The sequence below is a fragment of the Gymnogyps californianus genome, chromosome 2 (assembly GCF_018139145.2).
Source record: "Gymnogyps californianus isolate 813 chromosome 2, ASM1813914v2, whole genome shotgun sequence".
Taxonomy (NCBI): domain Eukaryota; kingdom Metazoa; phylum Chordata; class Aves; order Accipitriformes; family Cathartidae; genus Gymnogyps; species Gymnogyps californianus.
In genome coordinates, this window is record NC_059472.1 from 37,674,168 (window position 1) to 37,696,222 (window position 22,055).

At 38.7% G+C, this 22,055-nt stretch overlaps 2 protein-coding genes across 2 annotated transcripts in view; one reads left to right on the forward strand and one right to left on the reverse strand.

The window, feature by feature from the left end:
- Window positions 1–3,942, forward strand: part of ARFGEF1 (ADP ribosylation factor guanine nucleotide exchange factor 1) — a 101,075-nt gene extending 97,133 nt beyond the window's left edge. The window contains exons 37-39 of the mRNA XM_050890783.1: window positions 538–676; window positions 1,604–1,721; window positions 2,470–3,942. Of these exons, the coding sequence (XP_050746740.1) occupies window positions 538–676; window positions 1,604–1,721; window positions 2,470–2,634 (422 nt within the window). The 3' untranslated portion in view covers window positions 2,635–3,942. The remainder of the gene's footprint in view (window positions 1–537; window positions 677–1,603; window positions 1,722–2,469) is intronic.
- Window positions 3,943–6,218: 2,276 nt separating this feature from the next.
- Window positions 6,219–22,055, reverse strand: part of CSPP1 (centrosome and spindle pole associated protein 1) — a 66,347-nt gene continuing 50,510 nt past the window's right edge. Inside the window, exons 27-30 of the mRNA XM_050892267.1 lie at window positions 16,467–16,530; window positions 11,707–11,816; window positions 11,372–11,522; window positions 6,219–7,043 (exon numbers count right to left, since the gene is read on the reverse strand). Of these exons, the coding sequence (XP_050748224.1) occupies window positions 6,817–7,043; window positions 11,372–11,522; window positions 11,707–11,816; window positions 16,467–16,530 (552 nt within the window). The 3' untranslated portion in view covers window positions 6,219–6,816. The remainder of the gene's footprint in view (window positions 7,044–11,371; window positions 11,523–11,706; window positions 11,817–16,466; window positions 16,531–22,055) is intronic.

Sequence of the window (22,055 nt, forward strand, 5' to 3'; positions counted from 1 at the left end):
TTTTAATGGTGAGTGCATACTGTGAATATGCAGCAAGCTGTTTTGTGCATTGGTGTATGCATACAAAGAGCCGCTTCAGCTTGAGCGAGGTGGTATTAATATTTATGGGTATGCTTTTTGCCAGTATGGACCTCCACTAGCAAACTGAGTTTAATTATACAGTAACAGCTTTGGAAACAGTAGTATTGTAGACATTTTTATCAAACACAAGCAATAAAACAGTATACACTAGAGAGACATAATTGAGACAAAATGATCCGTTGTTCAAGTGGTTAGAATGCACTTTTATTGTACACCCAGGTTTCACATCTACTTGGCAGCTTGTGTAAAAATGGGTGCCACACACAATTATGGTGTACATACATAGGCTAATTTTTAGCAGTACTCCATTGTACTAAACATCATGAGAAATTAATTACGTAAGGTGGTCCTTCTAGCTGTCTACGTGCAGAAGATGCTTAGGAGGAGAAGTGGAGGACTGTAAGGAAAAATGTCAGATGAAACAAAAATGTAAATGGATGCTTGGAATTTCTCTAGGTTTCAAAGGCAAATCAAAGCCTAATCTTCTGAAACAGGAGACTAGTAGTCTTGCCTGTGGGTTGCGCATTCTGTTCCGTATGTACATGGATGAAAGCCGTACCAGTGCGTGGGAGGAAGTCCAGCAAAGACTACTAAAGTAAGGTCCATGTAGCTGAACCTGTTGATGTTATTTCTGATGTTAAAGAATGTTTATTTTTATGTAAAAGGATATAGACCTCCTCTGTTTGCAGTAAAATTCCTAGAGCTAACACAGAATGGTGGTGGTCACAGCTAATATTAAGAGTTTTTATGTTGTGTGGAGAGTGCTGTGCCTCCAGCTACTAATGCTGCCTCTGCTTTTGGTTCTGATTACGTGTTTTGCAGGAGAGAACAAAGGTTTTGTCACCTTTTTTTGTAGCATGTGGGTAGGTGGGGGATTGTTATGGCTCCTCTTTAAAAAGAAAAGCGACTGTCACCTAAACCCTGCTTTTTTCTTTCAGTAACCGCAGATGTTTTAGGGAACTGATGCTGTTTGTTCTCATCTGCAGAAATGAGCGCTGGGCTTGAGGAGCCTATGGGCATACAGCAGCTTTTGGTTATTCATTACTGTGAATACTAAGGTTCACCTGAATGTTTTTAGTTTACAAAGTTGTTCAAGCAAGCGTTGGAATAACAGGGCTTAAAACCATGGCAGTAACACCGTGAAAGTATTTTAAGGTTTGTAGACCAGGGAGCAGAGCCTAAAACTGCCTGGTTACATCAGCATGAGATTAATTTTTAAAGTCTGTGTATCATTTTGTCACATGCATTTTAGTACCTCTCGAAGAGTACTCTATACACTTTAAATACATGTACAAGCAGCGCAATCATGTTTTATCAGCATATTTAATACTGAAGTCCTAGGACTTTGGTTTAGAGTTGAATAAAATCACTGCTTTCTATTAGTAATCAGGCTTACAGTAACTTTCATAAAACGATGCTGTTCTACACCAGGGCTCTACACTGGTATAGTTGCAAAGCCAAAGCTCCCTCTCTGCAGTAGAGCTCAAAATAAAATGTTAGGTTTTGTGTCTTTTCTCTCTAGTGTCTGCAGTGAGGCTCTGAGTTATTTCCTCACTCTTACGTCAGAAAGTCATCGGGAAGCCTGGACTAATCTATTACTCTTATTTTTGACTAAAGTCCTGAAGATAAGTGATGAAAGGGTAAGTAACTGTTTGGAATGGTATTTAAGACAACGTTTACAAGTAGGAAGTAGTTCTAGACCGGTTCTTCACGCACAGTTATATATACTTGACTTTAAAAGCTCCTGCTGCTCTTAGACACTCGTTGTTGAGGGAATGTACATTGAAACTGCACTTGACAGATACTGACAGTAGTAATGCAGAGTGAGGGTGCAGTGAGTGATAAAATAAAATGTGTCTGAGAAAATTTAAAAGATGCTAAAATCCTTTAGTAGTGTGCGTTAGGTTGCTTTTACCCCTCTCCGGCTGAGGAGGAGGATTAGTGGCTGATACTTTATTCAAAGAAATAACTCCTATTTCTGCTTCCTGTCCTACATGCACATCACCTTGACCTTCTCCAAAGCAATTCTGCAGTAAATAAATCCGTACTTAGATCTGCCTCTATTTCTAACAAAAATTAGCTGAAATACTAAGTGAAAGGGGCCAACTACGACGAAAAAATTAACTGATAATAGAAAAATTCTTCCTCTCGGAAGAATAAGCTTTAGCAAGGAGCAGTGCGTAGCTAGTGAGCATCTGTCAGGGTACATCACAGCTGTCTTAGCCTCATTCTAGCACCGCTAGCTTCAGTTATAAAGAAATTTCTACTCGTCACTGTGGGTTTCTCACCTCGACTTGGGGGAGTATTTAAAATTTTTCACTTGCAACACGCTTTCTGAGGTGTATTGATGCATAATAGAATACTTTCTTCTGTTCATTTTCTCCTCAGTTCAAGGCTCATGCCTCATTCTACTATCCTCTGCTGTGTGAAATTATGCAGTTTGACCTTATTCCTGAACTTCGAGCTGTTCTACGAAGGTTTTTCCTGCGGATTGGTGTGGTTTTCCAAATATCCCAACCACCAGAACAAGAGTCTGGAATAAGCAAGCAGTAGCAGATAATGACTGAGTATTGCTCTGTTTAAAAGTTCATATTCCTCAGCTAAATAAAAGGACCAGGTAGCTGAGCCATTCTGTCTGGATATCCATAAAAATGGTTTCTTTGTAGGGCAGTGTGTATCCAGGGGTTAACGGTACGGATGCTTACAACTGTAATTAAGGCTTGCAACACTCCAGTCCCTTTATTTCCTGATGGATTATCTCTGTCGGTTTCTCTCATCTGGCTCATGCTGAGCACAGAGCCAGTTTTTAGCACAGTCCTCTTGTCAGCATGGGCTGCAATATCCTTTACTGTCCTAGACAGCAGTATAGCAACAGATGTTTATGGCAGGTGTGAAAGTAAAATGTACCCAAAGAACTATATATGTAAAGGTTTGAGCTTCTGCAAGAAGTACAACTCAGGAGAGCTGTATTTTGAAGGATAAAATGTTTATAGTGAAAAGAAAATGGAGATTATTGTTCATGGTAAAAGATATTTAGCAACTATGTCTGATATTCTTATTCTAAGATTTTTGCACACTCAGGCTGTCTGAGACATTGGTGATCATCCTTCTGTGAAAAATGTACAGAGATGCAGGTCTGTAATATAAACTCTTTAACACTATACAGTTCTTCCTGAATTGTTTTATTTCTGTATTATTGATTTGCTGAAAACCCGTAACACTTCATTGTTTACCAAATGCACTAGAAGTTTGGGGTTATTTTTTTGGGTTGTGATTTTTTTCTTTTTTTTTCTTTTTTTTTTTTGGTTTCGTTGTAGCCCAGAAGTTAGTGTTGCTGACTTTTGTCAAGAACAGAGGTAGAAATATCACGACTGACATAACTACCTGTAATATACTTGTTTTAGGGCTTTTAAATATAACGAGCCATTGAAATGATGATCCTTCAAAGGACTGGAACTTGAATCACTGCAAACAAGTCTAGGTTGTGTCTGCTGTCAGATGTTTTTTGTTTGATGTAGATTTCACTCTTATGTACAGAATTTAATGTTGAATATATTCAAGTAACAAATCTGGCATGGTTTGGGGATGGTTAAATTTATTGGAAATGTATTCATACTGTGAATTGTGCTCTGATGGTTAAAAGACAGGATTGTCAAGCATTCTGTATTACAATGGATGTAGAAATTTTTTTCAGATGGACAAAATGTATATGGTACAGATATGTAAAGTTTTCTATGTAAAAAAATTCTGTACAACTTTCTGTACAATATTTGGTTCTCATCTGGCATATTCTAATCAGGTTATAGGTCAATAAAGTTTTTGAACTCTTTCATCAGTGCAATCAAAACCAGTCTAATCCACAGCTACTTGTTTTCCAATTTCCTTTGCCTCTCATGCTCTCCTTTCAAAGGAACAAACCCCAGCCCTCCAGGGACAGATGGGTGGGTGCCCTTCCGTTCACTAGGATGTGTCTTCTCACTATTAGGCAAATACAGGGTGAAAAAGCATGGTAAGTTTTTAAAAAAAAAAAAAAAAAAAAAAAAAAAAGTGCTTGTAGGTGGGCTAGTCAAATGAACCCTGTAGTGCTGCACAGATGGAAACTCAAATACCGCGTTTTGCTTTCTGGGGATTAAAATATTAATACAAAACGGACTACAGGATAAGGGTGGATGGGAGGGAAAGGCTGGGATTACAGTTCATCTGACTGCTGACCCGGAATACATCAGCCAGCTAAGCCTTGTCAGCCTCTTTGATTTTGTAAGTAGAAGTGGAATTGGCTTGTTCTCTGATGTGTTCTCACAAAACTCGCGACTACCAAAGGAGAGAAGCGTGAAGACTGAGAAAGTGGATGAGGGAGCCTGATCTCACAGAGGAATGAATCTCCCTGTAGCCGTTCACAGCAGGCTCCAAAAATAAGCGTAAGCAGTTCAGTGAAAAAGCTATGGAAAAGACCTGTGACTGTGAGTTTTCTCATAATGTTAATTGGGGTGGAGCAAAACCAAATCGCATTTGTAAGTCAGAAGGGGGAGAATTGAGGTGGTTTTCATTAATTGTAATTGTACAGCCTTTCCTCTTGGGCCGTATTTTATTTTTTCAGTTTGTTTTGTAATGTTTAAATCTTAAACCACTGTACTAGGCCAGACCTGAGGTCTTTCTTGTCTGTTTGACGGTGATCAGTAATAATTCTTAAAAGTAGTGTTCCATGCCTGTTGATGTCATACTCTTCCCCCATGCCTGTGGCAAAGAGAGATCTCGGTACCATTATCGAGGTGTTCCCGACACTTAGCCAGAGCGCTGTTTTAACAGCCGTTTATGTATCTGTTATCCATGTGCCTGCCTAATCCCTTTTTAAATGCCTGTGTTCAAGATACAGCATTCAGTGGCAGTGAGTACAATAGATTATCTAAAAAGTTTGGTAGTTTGGGTTGGTTTTTTATTTTTTTTTTGTTTTAAACCTTACTGCTTCATTGTGTTCTGTTGTGTACTCCTATTTAGTAATGACTTTTTTTACAGCATGACCTTCTCATGCCTTACCTTATTTATTGCTTACCTGGAAAAGGCCTAATAGCTGTTTAGTCTTGGTTCATTGGAAACTGAACTCCTCCTGTATCAGCATTACTCTTCTCTGTACCTCTCTTGAGTTCTTGCAGTGCCAGAACTGCACTCGCTGTACTCTGGGTATCACGTTCAACTTGCAGCTCTCTAAATGCTGATGTCTATGACGATTATCAGAAAAGCGTGGTCGGGCGCAGGAAAGGGGTTCTATGTTAGTCATCTCAACTCAAAATAATTGCAGCTGCATTTATTTTGCAGATGAGACAGTCATGATAAAAAATAAATTTAGGAAGGCAGGCAGAAACACCCTTTGGATATGCAGAGAAAGCTGAAGGAAAGAAGTGGAAAGGTGTGAAGGACCGAGAGTCTCCTGAAGAGCAGCCTAGATGCCAAAGGGAGGGTAGCTGCAAGGAAGAGTGTAAGTCACTGTGCTCAATACTGTTGAGCAGCGAGGTTAAGAGAAGTTCAGTGGTTTCAGGTCACTGCAGGGGTAAAGGAACCAACTTAAAGGGGGGGCTGTGCGGTGTCCTAGGCTTGAACTGGAGGAAACTAATGCCAGCCTGTGGTGGTTGGTGACATGTACAAAAATTCTTGCAGTTAGTTAAATGAGGCTGGCTTTTTAGGATAACACTAACTTTATGCTTCTATCAGGGGGTAAAACTTTGATTAAAGTTCAGGGAATAAAGAAAACCTGTGTAGGCCATGAGATGAGGAAGAAGAAAAGGTAAGTTCTGTACGCAGCCTAGAGTTAGTACAGTGAATGTTACCAGAAAGTTCAACTCGGGAAGCAACTGAAAAGAGTCATCAGGCACCCTTTACCCTTGCATCACCCATCATTACCCTTGCTTCACCTTGGTGTTTCAGTTCACTGAACTCCTGAAGTCTTGCTTCCATCTACATGTCCTTCTTGCTAAAGCTCTGTGCTTTTATTCAGCAACTTTTCCATGTGTTTTTCCTGCTGCTTTGAAGACAGCCTTAATGTTCTAGTTTGTTCATGAGTAAATGTAAGTTGAAGCAAGTGATTAAGAAAAATTTGTCTGCTTTTACATTTTTAGTAACAAAATAATTTATTAACTCTTAAATCAGAACCATAAATTAAATATATGCAACAATATCTGTATTTCCAGCACATAACAGGTTAGGGAACATAAGATACATTGCTAATAGTCATTTTTCCACGAAACTGTTTGCTGAGCTTTCATGCAGGACAGCACTCATCACTGTATGAAAAGCAAAGTGCCCTTTTCCAAGTTATTTTACTCTTTTGGTAAAAGCTTAAAATGCACCTCTGCTGTTGGGTTACTCTATTTCCAGACAGTTTTGGAGTTTGGCTATAAACAAAGCTAGAAAATAACTTTGATTTAATATCAAATTCACACACACACACAGTTTTTGTGGTAAGTCCAGCTCTGCAGCTGAAACTTAACTTGTATAAAAAGTGCAAAACCCGCCAAGCCATTCCTCCACTTCCCACGTCACGTAAAATAAAACATCCCTGCTCTACATCTCTGTTACGCTGCAGCCTCTGTTACTTTATTATTGCTATTTTAAATTATACGTACGGCTCCACACGCTGTACACGGAAGAGAACTATCCCTACAAGAGACCCTGGAAAGTGCAGTAGTGCTGAGCGGTCCCTCCTCTGCTGCAAGGCACAGCCGGTTCACACGGGGGCCGGAGTCAGCCATGCGCGGTTGAGAGGCCTTGCCAGCTAAGCGGCAGCCTGTTTTCGGGTGAAAGCTTTGCTGGGCTGGCCTGTTCAGCCATGAATCTTTGGAGCGTCTCTGAAGTCCCCGGTCGCAGCCAGGGCTCTGTTGCAACTGTGTCAACAGAACTGGGCCGTCTGCCAGTGTCAGCTGGAGCGTGCTTCCAAAGGTCATCCGCTTCTCCTAAGGAAGTGTTATCACCTGAGAGAGGAGGAGAGCAACATACATATGTTAAAGGGGACAAAAGCTTATCACGTTTTGTTACACTGAACAGGCTTATCTGTCTGCAATAAATGCATAAATCATGCTAGAGTCAACAGCTAAAGACTCCAAGTCCTTGATGTCTAATGCCAACAGCTCCTCCCCCTGCCAGATCAACAAGGGGGCGATACAGGCAACCTTGGATGGAGAAGGTTCTTGCTTTCCCAAAGCCTCCTATTATAGGGAGAAGTCAAATCTGTCAGTGCATATATGCATAGAAAATGCATATAAAAATAAGATCATTAAATTACAGTGTTATGGCTAAACACTCTTGTACAGACAGCCTCTTACTCAGGAGAGAACTCGGGAAGAATTATTTTAAGACTGGTAAACAGTGCAGATGCAAGCAAGGCTCTACATCACAGTCCAGCATAGCTAGTAACCTTAATGCAATGTTGTTCTGAAATGCATACTGGGTAAGTAAGTAAGTCGCCATCTTCCAGCTACAAAACAAACCACACACAAAAAAAACCCCAAACAAACCAAAAAAACCAAAACAGCCTTGCCTTTGAACTTGGGGTCGTTATCACTCTGAACTCCTCTACTATTACTTGTTTCAATTCAGTCAGCAATCATACGTACCTAATACCTTAAACAGATGGGTTTTAGTGTGGATTATCAAACAACATAAATTTTTATTATATATAAATATAAAAGGATATAAATGTATCATTTCTCTGTGCTCTTCATTTTTCAGATTCACAACATTTAATTTTTACATATCTAAACCAAAAAATAATGCAAAACCCCCACGCTTATAACAACTGGAAATTGCAATGTTTTCCTCTTTAAAGCTGAGTCATGTAAACGAGGAGGTTCTGGTTTGTTGGGGGTTTTTTAAGCTGGGCAGAAAAATGTTTGAAGACTCTGGATTAGGAAAAAAGCAGAAACATACGCATTCCAGTAAAACCTAACAGAATTGTATGTTCTTTAGTGATGAAATATGAATTGCTTAAGTTAAATAAGTGTCATGTAATTTAAGTATTTGGGTGATTTTTCCAAACTTGAGATTTTTATTCTGGAAAAAAAAAGACTTTTTAAAATTTGTCTTTAAACCAAAGCTTCTCTGAAGCTTCTCATTAAAACTTGAAAGTCGATGGTGTAAGCATGGGTGTGAGAACCCAAGTCCTGCAGAACCAGCAGCCAGGTGTGCAGACGTGAAGGGAAGGACAGAAACGGCACAATCCCACATACACTGGGAGCAAAGGCTCCGTTTTCCTCTTGGTGCCTAAGGCGGGATGCAGGTTCTAAAACAAAATGCCAAACACTTTTTGTTCAAAAAGAACTTGGCAGTGAATCCACGAGTTCTGTCACATCATACAGACGGTGATCTGATCACCCTCCAAGCTGCCTCAGTCTGGCTAAAACAAAACTTCTCTGTAACATGAAAAGTGTGAACAGGCCTCCCTCTCCCTAGGGCCTGTCATCTCCTTTGCTTGATGCTGGATGTAAAGCTGGCAGAGTGAACCTCTTTGTCTCCTAAATCCTGCGTCAGATGAACTCTCCTGTGGGTTGGAACCCACAGTTTTTACATACATAAGTTATGGTGGGCTTAACAACAGTACACGGCAGGAAAAACAATACCTAAAGAAAACTAATTTTCTCTTTGCTACTTTTTTAAGAGATGACATTTAGAAACAATAAAAATAAGGTAATGTATTTGTTTAGAGTCAAACAAACTGTGGACTTGCAGGCCAGAAGGCTGCACTTCCCCGAGTTTAACTATTACTGCCTTCAAAGACAAAGCCATTAGATCTTCCAGCAGTCAGAGGTAAGAACTGTTTTGTCAGAGATAAGCTCATAGTACACATCACTGTATCAGACTCATTTGGTGCTGCTTTTAGAAAGCACAACAGATCAGCTACAGTACAAAACTTGCTTCATCATGAATTTCAACATTTTGTATACTCCATAAAAACCTGTTCTTAATTGGGCTACATATAAACAATTTTCTTTGGAGTTGCCACTTGATAATTCAGAGTTTGTATCTGGAGGCTGGGGATAAGCAGACCTCTTTCCTTCTCATGAAATACTGATGTAGAAATTGAGTGGTGTCTGGACTCCCGCTAAACACTGACTGCAGCACATCCTGCCCCTAGATGAGAACAAACTCCTTCGGCACCCTGGAGTGGATATTAGCGTTTGTCTTCTGTCAGCCTGCACTTACCAGGAATCTGTGCTGCTGCCTGCTGTAGATCATTGCAGGCTCCGGCATTCCTTTACTTAAAGGCACAGAGGAATGCCTAAAAAGTCTCAAGCAATTTAGGCAACTTCTCTTACATGTAGCAGGGTCTCAGCCACATATCTAATGTGCTCAAAGCTGTGAGAATTCTCTATTCTGTATCTGAGTCTGCTCTTGTTTATGCAGTTAGGAACATGCTTACAATGCCCGCCGGAGAAAGTAGCTGCTGGCTCGCAGACTTCATCGCCCAAAGTACTCACCAAGTCTACGTTAATGGAAATGGTTTTTTTGGATGGGTGAAAACAGAGGAGGAGGCCTGGCTCCAATATGCACTAATTTTCCAATTAAGAAAATAACTCTAGGGTGGCTTTAGGATTCCCACATCAGTCCCATAAAGGAAAGTGAACTGCTGTGAACAGAGCCTCCTTACTGTGCCAACAGGATCAGTTCTTAAAATTTACCAAAGCCTGTAAATTGCCATCTCCCGGTCATTTACAAGGAAGGTAACCAGTTAGAGTTCCTTAGTTATATATTTGACAGAGTCGTTTTCTCCCAGCAGTGTCTCTGAGGGTGAAGGAGAAATAACAGTCTTAGCTGTTAGGAAAGCAAGAGGACGCCACAAGGGTTCTGTCAAACTGCTAGGGAAAAGGAATAAACCCACTTGGCTTCACTTTTTTTTTTTTTTTTGTAATGTCACTGAGTATGAGGAGGGAACAGGAGCGCAGGCAGCAGTGCAGCCCTAACGACCACAGCTGAGCAAAAGGATCTGTTGCTACATTTCCAAGAGGCACATACGCTGAGTGATGGTCCCCACATGTTCCAAAAAACAAGCTACATACAGACATATAAATATATATATACACACACACACACACACACACACACAAATTACATGTATCTAAAGGCTGAAGCTCTGGAGACCGCAACAAACAGCGGGCAAACAAAATAAAAAGTGTAGTTCACATGATATGAGGTGAAATTATAAAAGAGGTGAGATAGAACAAGGGCAGAGCAGTAAAAGAAGTTCACATAGCAAAAATGTTTGGGTGGAGTAAAATTAGTAAAGCATTTGTTTAGATTAGAGAAGAAATGTATATGAACGGGGGTTTTTTTTAGTGACTTAAAAATCACAGTGAGATGGTTAAAACAAACAAAAAAAGGATGCAGTGCTTGTAAGAGTACCCATAGCAACAGAATCAGAAAAACTGTCAGCATCTGTACTCTCATTAAGTTTATAAAAAGGATACTGATACTGTAATTGCCTAGACAGCATAGCAACCGCCTCCTAAAAAAAGGGAGATTTCAGACTCATGTGAAAGAATCATTAGCACAAAGTGTATCAACTGGGTCACAATCCATGTGAGAAATTAAAGGCCATTAATGGCTGCCATTAATTGGTACCTCATACACAAAGTGGATCTACATCAGGCAGTCAGCCTATGGAGAAGCTCTGAGATAACTCCCAGAGTTTGATGTATTATACAGTCACAAGACATACATAATAAATTCAAGTGCATGTATAGTGAAAGAGGTATCAATATCAACCTCAAATACTGAATGATCGTTTATGTTAACAAACCAATAGAAAATCCAAATTAACTAGAAATTGAAATACTTCTTTATACGTGATTTTTTGGCATATCTTCATGCTGGTTGGACAACAGACATCTGATTCCTAAGGAATGCCAATAAACTCACACAGGCACCCCATCAACATTAATCAGCCAGGAGTTTCATTTCTTTCCACTAACATTTCAGCTATGCAACTGGATATCCACATCTTACTGCTAGCAGTGACACACTGCAATATTAAAAGTGGTACATACAGGACAACTATGAGTGGCTGATCAGACGGGAATTAGAGCATCTTTTCCTATTACCCTCCTCTAAACTTACTCTAAAAAGCTATGTTGAAGTTTGCTGGGGAACCTCTTGCACCAGCTACAGAGCTCTATAAATAATTCCTACGTTTGAGCCAGTTGCTCACAGTTCAACTACAGGCAGTAGTTGAACTATTAATATTTGTTCCTTTAATTATTGTAATTACTTAGTATTCACTGCATCATCTCTACTACACAGAGCATACCTAAGTAAGCAGATTTCTGCTGGAGTTCCGTCAGTCTGTGCAATCGTTCTTCATTCTTGCCTTTCAACTGATCAACATCGAGGCTGAAGCTCGAGTGCAAAGAGCAGCTGTCAGGCTGCAGCAATAGTGTCTGGCCCGGTGGAACCTCCTCCTGCAGAAAATCCAAAAATGCACAAATCCTTCAGTTAAATAGCGTCCTTTTCAAAAGGGCAAATAGCTATACATGTACACTGTCAGTATCCATATCATCTAGCCACTAAGGAACCACAGGAACTGTCTGATGTTGGATCTGTGGTCTACCTTCATATTTAAAGCAATCCATTTATCATACATACAGCACACTCCAAAGCTTTCTGCTTCATTCGTCTCCTCTCCCTTGCAGAAGGTGGAAGCTGTGGTGATAAATTAACTTCTCCTAAGGCAGGAAACGTTTCCCCATTAGCACCTGGAAAAAACAGGTGAAATCATTTTCAAAGAAATCAAGATACTAGACAGTGTTCAAACCTGCTTATGTTTTGAAATGCGCCAATATATTGTACTTGATTCAATCACAGGAATCAAAAGAATGTATTCATTAGGACACCTTGCATGAAGCCAGTGATAATGTGGATGCAGACGAAAGAACAAGGTACCACAACAGCAGCAAGGGATGAACTTCAGGCAAAGGCAAGGAATACCTTGAGATATATACTGAGATCTCTCTTATGTAGAGGATAAGGCATTTCACATCCTGTAAATCCATCACCTACCTTACTTCACCATATCTTGTTTATACCTAGACCTTTAAAGAAAACAAGTACTCAAATGAGTATAGTATCTCTGCTTGAAAGAGAGAACACTAGGCAAATCGGAGGCATAAAAAGATACAATTGTGTAATAAATTATGTAAGAAAATATGTTACATGGAATATATAATAATGTTACATGGAATTATAATGTTACATGGAATATGGTAACATAATCAATGCCTTAATCACATATCCTTAGTCATATCTTAGCCTTTTCATATAATAAAGTGTTAAAATCTGTTCATACAAAAATAAATAACTAAATAAATTTTTGATCATACCTCTATCACATTACAGTGGGGGGAGTTTAATCTATTTTTATAATATAAATGAACCCTAAGGTGATGTCTCTGCTTCACACTTGTTTTGTCTATTTCCCCCTCCTTTACTGATTCTGGAAACTACTTCAAATACAACCTGTTTCAGATACTTTTTTTTCTGTCCAGGACCAGTAACCACTGCTTGGGGGCTGGTTTATGGCTTTGCCGCTGCATGTTGCAGACAGCGGGCTCTGTTTTCTAGTTCAGTCCCTCTAGCACCTCCAAGAACAGAGCCTCCCAGAAAAAGAAAGGACTCTGCTTAACAAAACCAGTACAGAATCCATTACCACCAATTACTCTTTGTGATAATGAAGTCACCTTTTGGAAAGGCTCTTAGTCTAGTATGACACATTGTCGTGGTTTAACCCCAGCCAGCAGCTAAGCACCACGCAGCCGCTCCCTCACTCCCCCTGCCCCCCACTCCCAGTGGGATGGGGAGGAGAATCAGGAAAGAAGGTAAAACTCGTGGGTTGAGATAAGAACAGTTTAATAACTAAAGTAAAATATAATACTAACAATAATAATAGTGAAATATAATAATAGTAATGAAAAGGAATATAACAAAAAAAAAAGAAGAGGGAAAAAAAGAAAAAAAAAAAGAAAAAAACAGTGATGCACAATGCAGTTGCTCACCACCCGCTGACCGATGCCTGAGCAGTGATCCGCACCTCCCGGCCAACTCCCCCCCATTTATATACTGGGCATGAGGTTCCATGGTATGGAATACCCCTTTGGCTAGTTCAGGTCAGCTGCCCCGGCTCTGCTCCCTCCCAGCTCCTTGCCCACCTGCTTGCTGGCAGAGCATGGGAAACTGAAAAATCCTTGGCTTAAGATAAGCGCTACTTAGCAACAACTAAAACATCAGCGTGTTATCAACATTATTCTCACACTAAATCCAAAACACAGCACTGTACCAGCTACTAAGAAGAGAATTAACTCTATCCCAGCTGAAACCAGGACACACATTAAGTTAAAAAAAAAAAAGTGTGTAAATATATACACACACACACAAACACTGAGTAGTGAACAATTCTGCAGCATTTGTCTGAAATGACATACTGTGACATTAAAAATAAACCACAACTGTGGAATAGGTTTTTCATTTCCTAGCAATTTGAAAATAAATTTTAATGAAATATTTTATACCATTCACGAGTTTCAAAGATCTTCAAATGAAATTTTAAAAGTAACAAACAATTATTTTGGTTGAAAATTGAAATATTTAGGTTTGAAAAATAAATTTGATTGATATCAAGGAAGTTCAGAGAAACAAAGACAGATATTTTAAAAAATTCTTTCATATTGCCAGTTGGTTTTTTCCTAGAAATAAAAATTTTATTCCCCTCTCCTCTTTTCCCTTCCCCAGTTTCACCAAAGGTACTCATGCTCTCATCACAAATGTTTCAAGTAAAAAAATCAAAGCATAATTTTGAAATGGTATATGGCTAACAATCCACTTATCAGAATTCTAGTTACAAGATCAGTTGAACTTCGTTATATTCAAAATAGTGCTATTACTCAGAATACAAAAAATTGTTTAATCATATGAATTTATCACAACAGAAACAAAGTACAAGCTAAAGAACAATTTATTTGTACCTTTAGTGTTTAATCAGTAAAAGATGCTACCTGTTCCTTTAAGCATCTATCATTCAGATGCTGCTGCGCAGACATGCTTTCAAATCACTGCATTAACACTAATGAATTCTAGGGTTTGAAGTGAGGCAAAAAAAGGGAAAAAGAAATTGATAAACCTCTTTATTCCTAACTGCCTCAAATTTCTGAGCCCTAGGAGATAAAGGCAAATTCATTTGTAATGCTGATACCTATTACAAAATTGAGTTAGATTTTAAACCCATGTCAAAAAAAACCCCAAAACAGAGGGTAGTGTTATGCTCTTCTTAGGAAATGAAAAACATTGTCATAATACACCACAAGTATTTCACAAAAGACCCTCAGACGATGTGAGCAGCACAATTCACAGAGAAGGCAGCCCACAGATAATGAGAGTTATTTTTCATTTCAGGGATGGAAGTCACCAGATTCATATTCAGAATTTTAATAGCTATTTATAAAGCCCAAATAATGCAAAGGGTAACAAAGTTTTAGTTAGTGCCTACACCTCAGTATTGGGGAACATGCTTTTCACCACAGTTATAAATGATCTGGGAAAAAAAGAAGAAGAAAAAAAAGGGGGGAGGGGATTAACAGTATCACAAGTTAACTCCATCACCTCACTAGGCTGCAAGAATCAGCTGGATGGGGAGAAGAAGGAAAGAGGAGAGAGGACTATAAATACCATGAATCTTTTGAAAGTGGTGAATAAAACCAAGGAGCACCCCATTACACAGGGGGCAGATTCGGAGCAGATGAAAGGAGATAGTTTACAGAAGGCATAGTGTGGAAATTTATCCACACAATACTGCTGATAGTAAACAATTAGAGGGATTCAAAAATGCCGATTCTGATTCATGAAAGACAACCTATTAAAGACCCAACTTAGCAAGACTTATTAAACGCAAACACACAGCATTTGACTCAGGAAGCTTCTGAGGTACAAGTCACTGGAGGCTGGAAGAGTACTCTGCAGGGTTGCTGCATGTCTGCCCTCTGCCTTGTATTCTTCCCCATGCGCCTATTCTGGCTACTGTTGGAGACAGGATATTCAGCCAGATTCTAGACCGATAGACTCTCCTAGAGCATCCTTTCATCATTTGGGCTGTAACTAATAAATAGTATTTCCTAACCTGAAGAAGAATGTATTGCAGACTACAGAGAGTACCAAATACATTGAACAAGCCTGAAAGCCCCATCCTGTGCCCTTCCCAATGCCCGGTTCTATCCCGTACTCCAGGACCTGCACGTTAACAGAATAAGCTTCAAATACAGAATAACACAAATAACAGAATACACTTCAAATGAAAAATTCTGCTTTTAACCAAAGCCAGAGATAACAATCATCGGTATATAGAAACATATCTAGTTTCATTAAAAAGCACTTGCAGGAATCTACTGCATCTCCCCTACAGCAAAGAATAAAACCTTGTAAGATGACTTCTCGTAGATGATTGAAGAGAATTTCATGGTACTGTAACGCCTACTAATGGAAAATAATGTGTAGAGGCCTAAGCTGGCTGGGTTTTTTAAAAAAGAGAAGTTCTAGCCTTATTATTTCTAGTGACTAGAAACAAAACACATCTGAAACAGCACTTTTACATATATGCATATAAAGGCTGAATAAAGAGACATAAGACAACATGAGACATAGTCCTCCATACAAAAATCTTAAGAAAACTAAAAATCATCTACTTCAGATGATTAAGAAGTGACAATGTTTACAACTACGATGTTGCAAGTTATGCACTTCAAAGAAATGAAGTAATGTGTGAACAGCAGAAAAGTGAGTAATTTAGAATGAATCACTATTTTATACCCAATAATCATACTTAAAATCGAGCATGCTTGTAAAACAAAGGAAAAAAAAAAAGAAAAGAATCGCTGGCTGCCCAACACTTTTATATTTCACTATGGACAGCTCATAATTGTAAGCTGTGATTGCTAATAGATTATTTTATTTGCTGCAGAACAATAGAAGAGCATTGCATATTCTACCATTGTAACACATTTGCTGAACAAATATTAGCTTTTCCTTATCCAAAGCTGGGAAGATGTCAAAAAAAGCTCCTTGACAAGGCTAACATCCCAGTCAGAGCACAATGAGCATGGAAAGATGCTTTCTCATGAAAAGATGTGAAGTGGTATAAGCCAAGTGAGCAGCATCATTAATTTTAGGTGTGACCTACACAAATTTATTGCAGTACAATTCCATAAAGATCTGCGTTTTAATTTGGAAGCATAACTTTCTAATCACCATAGCTACACCCACTGCAACTTTTAAAACAGTAATAATTATTTTAGAGACACATCATTAGATTAAGTGACATGTTTGTACATTCATAACATGGTTAAGGGGAGGTATAAACTCACCGATAAAAGCGCTATCTGATTCCAACAGTGAATTTTTCAAGAATTCGTTAGATTCATTCCTGAACTACAAAAGCGAAACAGAAGAGATGCAAATTTAGATGCGTCAATATCTTTCTGGGGCCAAATTATAATTAATGTAAATTAATTGCCAAACTTCTGCAAAGCAAACAGCAGCTCTACAGTGTTCTGTACTATTCCTTACTTTATGGCTATAAAAAAACCTATACATTTTTAAATAACTCATGTTCTCTTTAAGCATTAGGGTTTTTTTACTTTTCTGTAGTAATCCCATTTGCTGAAATTGCCTACACATGGCAACTGTTGTGGTGATTTGTGTAACACAGACATTTCCATCAAGAAATACATCCTCGTCACTCTGCTTGAGTTTCAGAACAGTCAGCACTAGAAGTGAGCTTTGCACCTAAGGTTTGTTATGAAGTATTGATCAAATGAAGAATGATTCCTTATGTTTCACCTATCCCACCACATCTCTGATATTAAAGCATTAAAATAACACATTTCTTCATAGTAATAACAAGCACTAAGAGTAATACTTCTAGTTCACTGCATAGTTGCAACAATTTGTTACAGAAATTCTACTATGGAATAATTTATGTTGAAAACCACTCTGAAATAAAAGCAGTAGAAACTATCAGAGGAAACAGAACAAGAGAAAACAAATTTTTTACTGCAAAGCATTGCTGTGAAGAAGACTTTCAGGCAATATATTACAACTATAAAATGTGTTAAGGTGATTTTCTTTAATAAAAAATGTTTCATGTCTGCATGTAGTTACAGTATCATCCTTGAGGCTAATGGCTTTGCTCTTGCACAGCCTTCCATTTTGTATGGTTTCAGATTCCCATGAGACACAATTGAACTCTGTTATTCTGTAGTTTGGGTTAGAGCAGAATTCCAATTTGATAGCACTTTCACTCTTTTCACCAAGTCAGAAAATAAACGTCCCATTTGAAACAATGGTTCTAATTATTGACTGCCATGCGCATCACTTAAGCCAACTGAATTCAGAGCAACTGCTTCTGGCTTGGCTTTTTCTACTAATTCCCACGCCCAGCAGCAATCTAACATCATATGAATATAAAATAAGTACCAATGAATATAAAAAGAAAGGAGTTAAAGAATCAAACCATCTCTATATACCAAGATAAACAACTTGTATGTCAAGTTTAAAGAAGCTGTTACTCATTGTATTGACAAGCAAGAGAAGTAAATAAGCTTGCTGTCTCGTTACTTAAGTGTAATTCCTTTCTCCAAATCTGTGAAAGACACAATATTTCTCACACTTGAAAAAGGCAAAGTAATATAATAAAAAACCCCGTTTTATCCTTACCAGTCCCATGGTTTGTGGATTACCGCCAGAAGCAGCATCATCTTGATCAACAAAAGCCACATAGACAAGGGACAAAATGATAGTATTGACATAAAAACAGTTAACACTAAAACACATTATGAGCATATTATTACAAAAATGAAGACCACTATGCATTACTTCTTTAAAATTACACACATCTTAATGAATATTTTTAAAACATTTGAATGCAATGTTTATTCCAGTTTCCTTATGTCAATTTAAGTAGAATCAGAGAAATCAAACAGAATTTGGTAATATATTATTTCTAAGAACATTGAGCATGTGCAAGCCGTTCTTAAGGCTGGATTCATCAGTCTCTCCCAAAGAGCAAACATACTTTTCATATTAGAACTATATTGTTCATCGCTAATAAAAATCAGCCATTTCCGGTCGTGTTCAAAACCTGATTTGTTATCCAGCAAAAGGAAGCATAACTATTTTTGTGGCTATTGAAAACCAATTTTTTAAGAAGATATAATCACACTTCATTAAATGCTACAATTGCACTAAATTGCGCTGAATTCTGAAAAAGTTCTCTATACTGCAAGTCAGAACTACTTTTGTGCTATGTCTACAATATTGTAAACACTTGTTATAGAAAGGTCATGTCCAAGTATGACTGAATAATGTAAAAAACATCAATTTGTGGGAAGGCAGCATGGTTTAAGCCATCAAAGCAACACATTAGGGCACAAAAGGTTGCCGCATGAATACTTGGTTTCTCTCTTTTACCCTCTTATGTTTCGTTTGTTGATACCCTAAGATCTTTATTATTTGAATTACTGCATCTTAAACAATATCCAGTCACACAGCTAGCAAGAAATGTTTTTTTTCATCATATGTTCTGCACACTGCTGAATCCTAATGCAACTGGAATATGGTACTGAGAAAGCACACCAGGTTAAGTAACTTCAGATGAAAAAGCATTTAAACAGAAACCTACTTTCCAAAGTGTACCCAAGAACTCAAAGTCGATGGCCTTCTTACTATAATAAAGATTACCCTCCCTTCCCTAGCATAAGTATTTTGGTTTTCTTGCCATCATCTTCACATATTAAATTTTATACGTCACATATTTTCCTTATATTAAAAATATTTGTGAATTAAAAAAAAGAGTGGAAGTTAATGGTATTCAACATCCCAGTGGTTGCTAGTACTAAACTGCAACGCTTTACACTCCATCTGACACTCCATCTGAACTCCACAGCTAGGACAAAAAAAAACAATGATGGAGAGAAATCTCTCTAATTTATCAATTTTTGTTTAAACTTGCTATGAACCAAGTAGAAAAACAAACCAATATTGCGTCAAATTTCAAAAATTAGAGAGCCAAAAATGAATTATTTCTTCCATAATTAGGGATCACCTGAGCCACATATTTCCTGACCCCACTTTGGTTTTTGCCATTATTTTTAGTGGTCTATCAAGAGCTAGATGAAGGGAGTCAGGAGTCTCATTTATATGTAGTGAAGCTAAACATTACAACAGTTCTGTAGTTAAAACTCATGGATACTCAAAAAAATATTTATTCTGTATTCCAGACACCTGTTTGCCCAGAATAGGCATGTTTGTGTAGCTAAACAATCGTATTTATATCAACAGAACTCAAGCCTAATGATGTTCTCCCCTAGGTGGGACATCTCAACAGTCAAATGGACTAGCAAGAAGGATGCTGTGTCAGAATAAACTCTATTAGATTAAATCAGTTCTCTTGGCTTCTGTCAGTGTGTAATAATCAGAGGAGGAGACTGCAGAAAGCCCCAAGAGTGAATGTACGCTCAACATGCTGAGCACACAGCGTTTGCAGCTTTCAAAGAGAGGCTGAGAGGTTGAACTAGACAGCGATCATTTCACAGAGGAAAGTACTTGTCTAAGGATAAAACCTCAACTCTGGAGAGCACAGAGAACCATCCTGAAAGTTAATCTAACAATGACCTCATGCACACTGGAAATGCAAAGAAGCAAAACTGAAGTTACTCTTCATATTTGGTTTAAATCTTCAACTAAAATATTTAATAACATAGTTTTTATTTCTTGCATCTCTGTCTAGCGAACAGTCAGCATGCAGCTGACCTTCTGTCTAGCACTAAAAACCATAGCACACAGGCTGTCACTCCTCCTGGACTGACAACCAGCCCATTCCTGATACACTACTCTAGTCAAGCAGAGCCCAGCACTGCAGCTCAACAACATCAAACCTGCTCCTGTGCCCTTCCCTCTTATCCCCCAAAATAATAAACATCCATAAGTCTGCAAAAAGACTGCCTTATAGGGACACAGAAAGCATTTTAAAAATTTGGGACATTTAAAAAATCATTACTTTCTCAGGTTATACTTCCACTAATAGTCCACGTATTTCTCTTTTACATAAAGAGAAAAAAAAAAAAGAAAAAGCGTATCAGAGTGAAAACAGTATATAAAGCATGTAGGGTAAAGAACACTTACATATAGTGTGGGAAAGCAGGTAAGCCTTTGCCACTACAGCCTACAATATGACAGTTTGGCCACAGTACAAAAATACATATTGCTTTAATTCATCTTTCTTTCTGCCTTAAATCAGACAATAAAACCACTCATCTATTTTCAGTGAGGGGAAGATGATGAACTTGCCTCTGAGGAAAATAAACTGGAAACAGAGATACATGGCAACTAATTAGTTCTCTCGCTCAGGACACAGTGACAGACTATAAAGTTAAATGATGTTGTAAAGCAGTAGGAGAGAGAAAGAGAGGAAAGACTGCTTGACGATCCTCTATAAGCATCAGTCGAAAATCGTTTTAAAAATCAGCTGCTTGTCTACCAACTAATCTAAATTGTCCGAGCAAATGCCTCTTTAGTTTGTCACCATGTAAGCCTGCATTATCCATTTAGCATTAGCATATGTCTAAAATGACTGCTTGTCCTTAAAATTAATGAAAAAAGGCAAATTTGCTTTCTAGCTGGTAAAGGTTCCTCTCCAGACAACATTAAATTAAAGCCTTCTCAGACTGGCCTATTGAAAAATATTCTAATGGCGGAAAAACAAAACCAAACCCCACACAGATCTCAGTTGAAGCTAGTGAATTATTTTTCACCATTTCAGTCAATCTCACAAAGAGGAAGATTGAAGACAACCCTATACATTCCATTTAGACATTGAATGATATTCAAGAGCTTGTAGTTAACACAGAAAGTGGTACAGATATGCTTATTTGCAACTGCGATGTTATGTTATCCATAAGCAATATTGCACACATTGCTTGAACACCAGCACATCTGTCCGAGATGGAATAGGAATCATCTTTAACACTCACCAGGGTACCAAACAAAACACCCTGCAAGTAACTGTCACCCTTCACATCTTGGTATCAATTTTGTTCATCTTACTCACATTAACAGGTAACACAAACAAGCCTGAAAGCACAACCAGTGATAAGAAGAGGCATTCAGTTTTTCTAAAGCAGTATGGAAAGGTGTAACTATTTTCCTTTCATATGTGTTTGGGGTTTTTTATGCCAAACTTTCACCTCACCTCTAAAGCTAAGAAAAGTCTAAGGAGCAATCTGAAATTGTACTGGGTGTCTGTGGCAAGGCAGGGGCTGCAGGGGTGGCCTCCGTGAGAAGATACCAGGGGCTGCCCTGTGCCAGGCACAGCTGGTACCACAACAGACCCACCGCAGGACACAGCTGAGCCCATCAGCAAAGCCTGTGGTGCCTCTGTGAAAACGTATTTAAGAAAGGGCAAAGCAAAGCATGGCAGTGAGGACAGAAGTGTGAGAAGCAGCCCTGCAGACACCAAGGTCATAGAAGAAGGAGGGGGAGGAGGTGCTCCAGGTGCCGGAGCAGATATTACCCTGCAGCCCCTGGAGGAGACCATGGTGGAGCAGACGGAAAGGTGCAAGAAGACAGGAGCAGCAGAGAGAAACTGCTGTATACAGACCGTAATCCCCCCGCCACCTTATGCCACTCATTGAGTCATCGAAAGGAATGAGCGTAACCTGGGGTGGTACCAAGGAAGGGGAGCAGGGGCATCAGGAGTGAAGGAGTGAAGTTGGGCCTGGGGAAGGGGGCATGAAAGGTGTGGTTTTAATGTTTGTCTTTTTGTTTCCCACTTCTCAAAATCAGTAATTAAATATTTATTTAAACTGATAATAAATTAGGTTACTTTTCCCCAGGTTGAGTCTGTTTTGCCTGCAACAGCAACTGGTAAGCAGTCTCCCTGTCTGTACCTCGGCCAA